Source organism: Eufriesea mexicana, unplaced genomic scaffold, assembly GCF_001483705.2.
Source record: "Eufriesea mexicana isolate 0111107269 unplaced genomic scaffold, ASM148370v2 scaffold654, whole genome shotgun sequence".
NCBI classification, from domain to species: domain Eukaryota; kingdom Metazoa; phylum Arthropoda; class Insecta; order Hymenoptera; family Apidae; genus Eufriesea; species Eufriesea mexicana.
Window position 1 is genome coordinate 1,511,252 of NW_016908877.1, and position 11,788 is coordinate 1,523,039.

The following is an 11,788-nucleotide window of genomic DNA, read 5'->3' on the forward strand; positions in this document are numbered from 1 at the left end:
TCGCCATTAAAAATAAAGTTCGGAAAAGTGCGTAGATTCGTTTCAATTGACAATGTTTTAGAAAGTAGAAAAAGAAAAACTGTGGGGTTGAAAATCTAGTTACAAATAACTTTAGATTTAAGTGTTCTTTATCGACTAAACGGTTTTTAAATTATCATTTTTACCAAACAATTTTTACACTTTTATTAAAAATAATGTCTGTAGAACAGAAAATGGAATCTGTTTCTTATTTATGTAATCTTACATAAAAAAAAGAATTCTATAGATACTTTAATCAAAGAGAGAGCAACAATAAGGAACACATAGGAAAGTATTAACATGTATTGACTGATTGTTAAAATTTGATGTAGAATGTATAATAATTTCCTAGTCTAAGAATATTTCCATAAATATTGTATAGCTGCAATATTTTCTTTGAACTTCATATTTAGAAGATTATTCTTATCGACGCTTATTGCACGATTCGGCTGGAAATGTAAGAACCATTGGTTTCATGGATGTGTAATAACCCATATTTTATCAAATAAGTTTATATATGAACTTAATTTATGTTGATTCCATGAATCCTTTAATTTCCCTTTGAAGCATTGCTACCAATAAGAAACATTTTAATAGCAACAATTGGATAAAAATAAAAAGAGATGAAAAAATCAGGTAGCCTAATAATTAATTAGGTGCAAACAAATGGTACCTTTTACTGTGTAAATATTGTGGTAATGTAAAAGAATGTGACATTTTCTATAATTAGATTTAAGGTGCATGCAACGATCAAAGACATCCACTAAACCTAGCAACAATTGAACTTTCTTTCAACTATTTATACACGATACATTAGAATAGATCATTTTCTGCGAATAAGTGATCTTTTAATAAAGAATCCTGTTTAAACTTAATGGCTATTGTGCAAAATAAATGTAACAATTGCTATGTCACTAAGAAAAATAAACTTTACTGCAACAATTGTATCTTACTGAAAGTATCTTTTATATAATTAAAATAGGTTGTGGAATACATGATTAGAATATTATGATAAAAAGATATTAATAGGATTACTTTCAATAATGTTAAAGAACTGATTAATTACTCTTATTATAAGAAATTTTTCTATGATATTTTTGTTTTTAAACAATATTGAACTCTGAGTTAAGAAATAATTCACTCCTGTCTTCTGACAGGCCACTTCAAAACCAGTGATATTAATATAGGTACATTAATAAAACAACAATGTAATATTATTGTATCTTAAATGCTCAATCTATTAAACAGTATGCTTTATTAGTTATTTCCATTTATCAAGTAAGTAGAGAAAAAAACTTATATTTTTTATTTAATATCCTACTGAATATTTTAAAAGAATATTAAACCATACTTAATATGATAAGATGATATCATATAAAAGTTATTTCTAGCAGATATAATAAACAAGATCATTTGCATAAAAGGGTAAAGAAATTATTTTAAAGATATTAAACCTTAGATATTTCTAAAGTAAGATTTTTAAAATACAAATTACCAATATGTATCATAAATTAACATTCAATAAATTTATATGTAAGTTTCCACTGCATACACAAAATTTCCTATCGTAACTTGAATTTTTCATATTAGTGTTTACTCCATATTAATTTCTTTGCGTTGAAAGTCAGAAATATTTTGTTGCTGTCACGAAAAGATAACTTTTAATTGACCAATATTTATGGCGCGAGATAGTTGCATATTTAACTTTTTAAAATTTCAAAATGGCGCGTTCGATTGATTGCTACGGTTAGACAAGCAGACTGTAGACTCCGTGAAATCGCGATGTATATATTGCGAAAATATCGAAGTATCGACGGATTAGCGAAAAGAGCGCTACTCTCTTCCGTTAACCAGTAGAGAAAAGTGTGTTACTGTTAGTGGTGACGAACGAAGTTCAGTCGGTAGGGAGAAAACATTGTAAGAATAGGGTGATCACACTCTTCCGTATGACAGACGGGGCTGTTATATTCTACCAAAGCTTACTTTTATCCCCGGAACTTTCAAAGACATTAATACAACAATGGCGATGGGTAAAGGGTTTCGCGTCTACGAAAAATTAAAGCCACCTAGTCCTCATTCTCTTATATTGGAACAACGAAATCGGAAGGAAACTGTTCTTTTCGAATCTCAAGCAGTCGCTGTTCTCTGTAAGTATATTTATCATAATTAATATTTTTCGTATATCCCTGATCTTTAATTTTTTAACTCTTTTTTGTTAAGATACAAGAACTGATATTTATTAAATACAGCTGTTCAATTTTTTTTCTTTTTTTCGATTTTATTTCGTATAGTTCTTTCTAAAATGATTTATTATTATGTATAGTTTTAAATATTATTTTACAGCTGCTGAAGAAACAGATACTTTGAAATGGAAATACACAAAATTATTAGATGCATATGGATGCTTAGGTGTTTTACAATTAAATGCTGGTGAAAATACTTTATTGTACCTTGTTCTTGTTACTGGCTGTTTTTCTGTTGGTAAAATAGGAGAATCAGAGATATTTAGAATTACACAGACTCACTTTGTACCACTTCATTACACACAAGGTAATGAGGATCGTGCATCTGAAGTTAAAAAAGTACTTAATTCTGGTACATTTTATTTTTCTTGGTCTGCTGGTAATCAAGAACCTCTTGATATTACTCTTAGTGCACAAAGACGATGTAAGTCTACAACAACTGACAACAGATTCTTTTGGTTAGTATTAAATATATCAAAAAATTTAAAGATATAATAAAAATACTAATTTTTTATATATTACAAATAGGAATCGAATGTTACACATACATTTATTAAGGTATGGTGTAGACACATCCCACTGGTTGCTTAAAGCAATGTGTGGTAGTGTGGAAATTCGAACTGTATATGTTGGTCATAGACAAGCTCGTGCTGTCCTTATGTCAAGATTAAGTTGTGAGCGTGCAGGCACAAGGTATTTTTACTTTATTTTTATCTAAATATGAATAGCCCATAAATATCCTACATATAAGTAATATTATTGACATTTATTACTTCCCTAGTAACTGGTTTATCATTATTTCCTGATGTCATTTTTATCACTTCTTATCATACAATTTTATAAAAGTTATACAATCGTACTTGATAATTCAACATTAATCATTCAAAACTTATAGATTTATATTCATTATCTAGGTTTAATGTCAGAGGAACTAATGATGATGGTCATGTAGCAAATTTTGTAGAAACAGAACAAGTAATATATTTAGATAATGAAATAACTTCCTATGTCCAAACCAGAGGATCAGTTCCTTTGTTCTGGGAGCAACCTGGCATTCAGGTTGGTTCTCATAAAGTGAAAATTTCTCGTGGTTTTAATGCTTCTGCACCAGCCTTTAATAGACATTTGAATATGATCAAACAAAGGTATGGGGAGCAAGTAATTGTTAATCTTCTTGGATCTAGTCTAATTGGAAACAAAGAAGGAGAAGCAATGTTAAGTCAGTTATTCCAAACTCATCATAGCATGTCAGAACATACTGATGTACCTCACATTTTATTTGATTACCATCAAGAATGCAGAGGTGGAAATATGAAAAACCTTTCTAAATTGAAAGCAAAAGTAGAAAGATATTTAGAATCATTTTCATTGTTTTACGCAGCCGGTAATACTGTCATTTTTGAGCAAACTGGAACTATTAGAACAAATTGTCTCGACTGTTTAGATAGAACAAATTGTGTGCAAACATTTTTTGCATTGGAGATACTTGGCAAACAACTTGGATTATTAAAATTACTCGAGAAGCAACAGATGGTTTCACGATTTGAGGAAGTATTTAGACAAATGTGGATCAACAATGGTAATGAAGTAAGTAAAATATATGCTGGTACTGGGGCAATACAAGGAAGTTCGAAGTTAATGGATGGCGCAAGATCAGCAGCTAGAACAATACAAAATAATTTATTAGACTCCAGTAAACAAGAAGCTATTGACATCTTGTTATTGGGATCAACTTTAAATACAGAATTAGCGGACAGAGCTCGATTACTTTTACCGTCAAATATGTTACACGCACCACCAAGCGTTCTTAGAGAAATGTGCAAAAGATATAATGAGTATGTAACTACAATGAATCTCAGAGTAAGTGTGGGTACTTACAACGTTAATGGAGGAAAGCATTTCCGAAGTGTCGCGTATAAAGATGTATCCCTTTTGGATTGGTTATTAGATGCTCCGCGAAAGCCATTGTGTAAGTTCAATCAAAATATATTTATTTTATTAGCGAAATAGGTTTATACAAACTAATTATACGTTTTCTTACAGCCTTAGTATCAGTTGAATATGACAATGTTCCTGTAGATATATTTGCAATAGGATTTGAAGAAATTGTTGACTTGAATGCTAGCAATATAATGGCTGCTAGTACTGATAATGCAAAAGCTTGGGCAAAGGAATTACAGAAAATACTTTCCAGAGATACTGAATATGTTCTGGTCACATATCAGCAATTAGTCGGTGTTTGCCTCTATTTATTCATTCGGCCTGAGCATGCACCTTATTTAAGAGATGTAGCTGTAGATTGTGTTAAAACTGGATTGGGAGGTGCAACAGGAAATAAAGGAGCTGCAGCTATTAGATGCGTATTATATTCTACGTCTTTTTGTTTTGTTTGCGCACATTTCGCTGCTGGACAAACTCAAGTTAATGAGCGTAATGCAGATTATGCGGAAATTACGCGGAAAATTGCCTTTCCTATGGGAAGAACATTGAATACTCATGATTATGTATTTTGGTGTGGTGATTTTAATTACAGAGTTGATATGGATAAAGATGAGATGAAAGACATGATCAGAAGGAATGAATTTGATCAAATATTACAGTATGATCAATTGAAGGTAAATACACAAGCTTTTAAAAATAAACACTATACATAAACTGTAAAAAAATGTATATCAGAGTTTATTTAATATATTTTAAATTTAGGTCCAACAGGACCATGGAAATGTTTTTAAAAACTTTTTGGAAGGTCCTATTACTTTTGCTCCAACATATAAGTATGATCTCTTTTCTGATGATTATGATACTAGTGAAAAATGTCGACAACCTGCATGGACAGATAGAGTATTGTGGAAACGCCGAAAACAAGTACCTGATATTGGTTAGTTCCATACAATTATGATCTTTACTATTTTCCATACTTGCACTAATCACATCTGTACTTATTTCTTTTAGATTCTCCTACAGATTGGAATCAAGGAAAATTGATCCATTATGGTAGAGCAGAATTAAAACAAAGTGATCATCGACCGGTTATTGCTATTATCGATGTAGATATTCATTGCGTCGAATATGAAAAACGTGAACAAGTATTCAAAGAAGTGATTCAAGATTTAGGTCCACCTGATGGCACTATAGTAGTAAATGCAGTTGAAGAGTTGGATGATATGGACAGTGTTTTTGATAAAAGTTTCATGACTGCACTAGTGCAAGATTTTTCTCTTATTGGCGAAGTAATCCTTGTCAGATTCGTCGGTGAAACAATGTGGGTAACATTTAGAGATGGACAATGTGCTTTGTCAGCAGCAAGGAAAGGTATGACTCAAGTTTGTGGTCAAACTTTAAAATTATCTTTGAAGTCACCAAACTGGGTGCAATTATTTGAGAAGGAAATAGAACTTTGCAGTAACACCACAGTTGCGCAATTTGTTTCAAATTCTCCAATAAGGAGTCCGATTCAAAGATTAGAACAGTTAGATATAGGAGAACGACCATGTCCTAGTAGAGGTAGTCCAAATGGAGTAATTCCTCCACCTAGACCAGCTCCACCCGGTCGACCAACTCAACCACCTAAAAGTCCAGTACAAGATCGAAAACAGGGACCACGTGCTGGTGTATTTAGTGTACTGCCAAAACATTTCCCAACGCCATTATCCAGAGAAAGAGTAGAATCTGAGCAAAGTGAAAGGTTATCTCCGGAATCTGCAATTTATGAAGAAATATTGGATGGATCGCCTAATTACCTTATACCAAACCGTCCACCACCGCCATTACCTCGTACGGATCCTTCGCAAGAATCATCTAGTAGGCCACCTAATTCTAAACCTCCCCCATTACCCCAAAGGCAAGCTCCTCCTCCTCCTCAACATCCACCACCTAGTTTACCCGCGTCGAACGTCCCACCACCAATTCCAGCAAGGACATCAGGTGGACCACCTATTCCAGCTAGAAATCCACATTAAGTAGTGGTTTATATAATTCTAGAGTTGTTTTGCTATGTGTTATTATGTAGCTAATTATTTATAAATATCGATAGAAATTAAACACAGAATAGATCGCTTTCACAATGTTCTACAGTTGTGTAGCATATTACAAACCTCAAGTCTATTCTATAATTAGTCAGACTCAGTTATCAAGCACTGTAAGGATTTATGCTTCCCGTTGTGCACTTTCCTACAATAATTTACATGTAAACAAATTTGTTAAATACCTCAGAGATTTAACTAAACACGCGCGCGTGCGCGCACACACACATACATACATACATATTATATATATCGTAAAACATACACAATGTTTACAAGTGTATGTAGTTAAAAGGCTTCTTAATGATCGTTGAAAGTAATGAAATAATAATTATGTTAATAAAATTTGTGCTGTTAAAAATGTTATATTAACATAACTTTCTGGAAAATTTATCGTGGCTAAGTATAAAAAAAAGTAGTGCTATCGTTGATATATTCTATATTTAAAATAAATAAGCCACAAAAGATATATTTTCATGATATATTAATTTTACAATTGATGTTAAAATCATTTATCAACTATATCTATTTCCTGTTACATCTTGCTATATTCTTTTAAAACGCAATAGATAATTGACATGAATTTTGTGAGCTAATGGGAACTTGATTTAAGTTTACTATTGTTTGTAATAGTAAAAAAGTAATAGACTCAAATAACAGTATTCTTACAAAATATTCTTCATAAGTATATATTATATGTATAAGTTATTATTATGATGATAATATAAAAATATTCGATAAATTCCTAAACATTGTCAGAAAAAACAAATTAAATATTACTATATTTATTTTGTAGCTTCATGTATTGTATTGTACATGTACATATAATATAGAAATCAATGCAAGATACAATTAAAATGAGATTCTATGTTTATACAACGAAGAAAACATTCTTAAATATTTTCCAGAATTCGGAATAATAAGTACTTGATGTGCGAATATTATTATTTCTAAAATGAACTTTTTTTAAACGTAAAAATTCGTAAAAGATGAAGTTACATAGTATACAAGATCTACAAATTTAAAAGTGTTAAAAGTACATAAACATTTTTGTAATTGAATCATGTATTTGGAAAAAAATGTAAATAGAATTGGCTTTAGTAAAACAAATATCTTATAATTAATACTCGTTTTCTAAAAACACTAAATACATTATGCATTTATTATGTTTTTAAATTCATCAGTCTATTAACGCTATTCTATATTTCAGAACATGAAGCACAGGATTTTAAAAAAATGTCTTAATTAAAAAAGTTTTTTTTATTTATTTCGGCAATATAATAAGACTGTTTTCTAAATCTGTAACTAATTCTAACATTGTCATTTGTTTGGCAGGTAGGGCAATAATGACAACCCTTTAAACATTACCTAACAATACGTATAAAAAGGTCTAACAAAAAATTTTATCAAATTTAATCTGTATAAATATATACTGTCAATACAATGATCTCCGTTTATCATTGCAATATGAACAATTTATAATAAGAAGAATGAATGGCTTCGAGCACTGTTACGGAAGTATATTTCCATTCAGTATAAACATATTTTTTTTAGTGAATAAATTATATACAAAATGATATTACTAAATTAATAGCTAACTAGTTTCTGGTTAATATACTAAACACTGTTGGCAGAGATCAAATGTTTGTCCGTCTGCAAACAGTATCTGTTCTTATCAAGAATATTATGATCCAAATTTTCAAGTTTAATAATATTTGCTAAAGGAATAAGTTAAAATTTAGCCAATTACAATGAAATGTCATAAATTCTAACGCGAAAAAAAGTATAGATAAGAAACACAGAATCTAACAAATTATTTCGTTATCAGAATATTATAAAAACTGATAGAATGACAAAATTAAGACATCGTACAATTGGTATACTCAAAACATTATGTAATGACATACCCAAAACATTTTTGTTCCTAACAATTTGTTTTCAGTCTCACGTGTATCCTTTGTGCACTTACACAGGTTTATACACCTTAGATATCAATTTACTCTTTTTTTAATATTTAATAGAGTATTGGAATGTTTAACTTAGTAAACCACAATTACTCAAATTGTTTTTGATTATAACATCAGTTACAGCATCAAACACAAACTGTATATTAGATGTGTCAGTGGCACATGTAAAATGTGTGTAAATTTGTTTCTGATCTTTCCTTTTATTCAGATTTTCAAATTTCATTTGAATATAAGAAGCACATTCTTCATAAGTATTGGCACCCTTATACTCTGGGAAACAAATAGTCAATGGGCTCCTGGTGATTTTATCCTCAAAAAGATCCTTTTTGTTCAGGAATAAAATGATCGATGTTTCAACAAACCACTTACTATTGCAGATAGAGTCAAATAGTTTCATTGACTCTATCATTCTATTCATTTCTTCATCCTCTGCAAGAACCAAATCATACCCACTTAATGCAACACAAAAAATTATTGCAGTAACTCCTTCAAAACAGTGTATCCATTTTTTTCTTTCTGATCTTTGACCACCCACATCAAACATTCTAGTAGAAAAGAAAAATTTTAACAATGATTCACAATATATAATCAATAAAAATATCTTGAAATAAACTTACTTAAAATGTAAGCCCTTGAAAGAGAAGTGTGTTTCTACAATTCCTGTTGTTTTTACACGTGTTCTGAGAACATCTTGCTGAGTAGGAATATAATTAGGTTGTGCTATGCGATCTAACGCATTAAGATAATATGCTGCCGAATCATTGAGCTGATATTCTCTACTACGTGTAAAACAGAGTTGTACTCCAGCATCCTGCCATAATCGTTTCATTAATGTTGCCAGATCCCCAGTTAGTTCACCCTCCTCTGCTGCAGAAGCTAGAGTAAAAAATTGGCGTGCTATATCCTATAACATAATTAGATTTCTTTATTACTGATATGAAATATATTTAATAAAAAAGATGTACAAACATCTTTATTTAAAGTTGTTATGTTTACCGCTTTATTAGGATCTGCAAAGTCAATTCTAAGCTGACCCATGGCTCTAATTATTGTCATAAGACTTTGAACTGTGTTACTGCAAACTACAGGTTTATATTGTTCACATTCTTCTTTACTATAGCCAGTTTCATGGATAATTTTCATTTGTTTTACTATAGTAGATTTTCCAGATTCTCCAGCTCCTTAAAACAAAAACATTAACATATTTAATAAATATATATTATTATGGATACAAAAGCATATAATTTTCATTTTTTCCCTTTAAGCAAACACATTAATATTCATAAATAAAAATCACGTAAAACTACACGTAAAAATCACGCTATAAGTAATCAACTAAATATCCAATGCGTTATCTAATGATTCACTTTAGACGATGATTCAAGTTTTCGGAAAATTGTTCGCTTTACTTTTCCACGATTGCATAAATCCGACAGTTGATTAGAATGTACTTATTATGTGACATTGTTCGAAATAAAAATCAAATACTCGAAATACTATCTTAAAGAATCGGTGGGAAAACAAGCGGAAAAAAAGTTTCCTTGATGCACGCCCAGTACAGCGATCTACTTTTACGACGAATAATCAAAAGCTTGAGGAAACATTGTCTTCAAGAAAGTGGATATTTTCGACACAGCATCATTAACAAAGAAAGGAGAGACAACGATGGAACGATTCTCGCGAAGGGAAAGTACAACAATGAAAAGAAAAGGAGAAGAAATTACCAAGCAGGAGGAGCTTGACCTCACTGGCGGCCCGTTCCCCATCCGCTCTAAGATCCTTGTCGATCTTCTTAGACCTTTCGGCGGCTTCTTTCTCGCCGGTGGTGCTCACCGCGCAGCCCATCCTTGCCGGTGGTTCTTTCTATCCACTGAAGAAAGAACAAGCACCATGCACGGCGCTCTTCGAAACAATCGGTTATTCGCCGCGCTGCCGTGTATGACACTTGTTGCACGGACGTGTGGGAACCGCCCGCACGCGGTTGTGCTCGCATACACACACTGATCGGATACACAGCCTCACACACTTGTTTGTACGTGCCCCGTAGGTGTAGGTATTATCATTCAATACGTGCATACGTGCGATCTATTTCTCGGGATTAATCGTTGCTTCCCGTCAAAAACGATGACAATGAACCAAAACTGCACAAGCCTACGATACCGGCACGATCGCCTTTCGTACAACCTGTATACTTTGTTCTTTGGTGTACAGGACACAGTCAGGATTCGTGGAGATCTCTCGATCGCGATTAACGGCCAATCCATGCGAAGATTGTGAGTCCTGTCTGACCAATGGAAACGCTACGGGAATTGTATTTGTTCGAATTCCAGGCGCCATCTAATGTACAAAATCCAGAATCGAAGATCGGCCCAAGAGTGGGAAAATCATCTTGTAACTTGCTTCATTCAATGATTGTGCTCTGTATGATTTGGGCCCGCGGGCCCCAATAGGATGTATGTAATAGGATAATTATATCTCATTTTGATAAATATCTATATGGATATGATATCTTAAATTGTCACATTACATCATAGATTAGAATCGAACGTAATATCATTTTGAAGATAAAAAGTGAAAGATAATTATATTTATATTTAGTATAAAAGTTATTATAATACACAGAATTGCTGTACACGGATTCTAATCTAATTTCATCCAATTACTAAGCTCGATATATAAATCTATTTATCAATTTCATTAATATCGGTTAGTTAATCGTACTCGTTTCAACATAGCACTGTATTTTATAATTTTCAAATTTGCATGAACTCTCAAATGCAGTTTCTTTCATAGTTGTGAAATTAATTTTTATATAAAAGTGTAATACAAGAACTAATGAATAGTGAATTGATCAACCGAGACTATTTCTATTTCCTATTTTTTTATTTGTTTATTAACTTTTTATTTAATTTTAATAAGTTTAAGGTTATGTATATAAAAGAAAAAAAAAAGAAATGGATGAAGTAAAGAAACGATGGGAGCAAACAATTTGGTGTACAAAAACAAGTTTTGAAAGTAGAACCTACCAAACTTACAAACATACAAACAAACTTACAAACGTACAAACGCTTAATTCGTATTATATTTCAAATAGGAACCATATAAAAAAGTATACGTACGTGTGTATCTAAACTCCCGCTCATGTTTAGTTAACACATAACAAACTGTATATAACTGTATAAGGAAAAGTAAATAAACAAATTGAAAATGTAAATAAATAAATTTAACACTTAAACAAATTCACAACATAAATAAAGAAACACAAAATGTAAGTAAACAAGTCAAATACTAGTATATATTGTTGTTTATTTTCCTAAGTCTTCCATTTGCAGAATAAAATTTTGGATTTTAATCGAAAATTTAGTGAATCTTTTTTTGCTTTCTATAATGATTGATATAAAAATAAAATAAGATACTTTTATTTCCTGTTGCATCCCGTTAAATTTCCTTTCATAGAAATCTCATTTATCCTTATGCTATTCAATAAATTATCGCACAATTATATTTCCGATGTCTAATAATTCAAAGTTAATAATAG

General features: G+C 31.2%; 2 protein-coding genes across 2 annotated transcripts; one reads left to right on the forward strand and one right to left on the reverse strand.

Annotated features, from left to right (window-relative positions):
- The first annotated feature begins 1,845 nt into the window (after positions 1 to 1,845).
- Positions 1,846 to 6,510, forward strand: Synj (synaptojanin). Its single transcript, XM_017898535.1, has 7 exons — positions 1,846 to 2,165; positions 2,362 to 2,719; positions 2,790 to 2,954; positions 3,176 to 4,230; positions 4,305 to 4,876; positions 4,965 to 5,139; positions 5,214 to 6,510. Exons 1-7 carry the CDS (start codon positions 2,039 to 2,041, stop codon positions 6,218 to 6,220), a joined length of 3,459 nt encoding a protein of 1,152 aa, XP_017754024.1. The 5' UTR covers positions 1,846 to 2,038; the 3' UTR covers positions 6,221 to 6,510.
- A 1,807-nt stretch (positions 6,511 to 8,317) lies between these two features.
- On the reverse strand, positions 8,318 to 10,614 carry Galphai (G protein alpha i subunit). Its single transcript, XM_017898513.1, has 4 exons — positions 9,975 to 10,614; positions 9,247 to 9,431; positions 8,868 to 9,154; positions 8,318 to 8,795 (listed from the first exon to the last, which is right to left on the reverse strand). Exons 1-4 carry the CDS (start codon positions 10,093 to 10,095, stop codon positions 8,318 to 8,320), a joined length of 1,071 nt encoding a protein of 356 aa, XP_017754002.1. The 5' UTR covers positions 10,096 to 10,614.
- Positions 10,615 to 11,788: the final 1,174 nt, after the last annotated feature.

What these genes read in the sequence shown, in the direction of transcription:
- Synj (XM_017898535.1), top strand. Translation starts at nt 2,039, where the DNA reads ATGGCGATGGGTAAAGGGTTTCGCGTCTACGAAAAATTAAAGCCACCT. An exon ending in TCAAGCAGTCGCTGTTCTCT is followed by an intron (nt 2,166 to 2,361) that starts GTAAGTATATTT and finishes ATTATTTTACAG; the next exon opens with CTGCTGAAGAAACAGATACT. An exon ending in TGTGAGCGTGCAGGCACAAG is followed by an intron (nt 2,955 to 3,175) that starts GTATTTTTACTT and finishes TTCATTATCTAG; the next exon opens with GTTTAATGTCAGAGGAACTA.
- Galphai (XM_017898513.1), bottom strand. Translation starts at nt 10,095, where the DNA reads ATGGGCTGCGCGGTGAGCACCACCGGCGAGAAAGAAGCCGCCGAAAGG. An exon ending in GGTCAAGCTCCTCCTGCTTG is followed by an intron (nt 9,432 to 9,974) that starts GTAATTTCTTCT and finishes TTTTGTTTTAAG; the next exon opens with GAGCTGGAGAATCTGGAAAA. An exon ending in TTCAAGGGCTTACATTTTAA is followed by an intron (nt 8,796 to 8,867) that starts GTAAGTTTATTT and finishes CTTTTCTACTAG; the next exon opens with AATGTTTGATGTGGGTGGTC.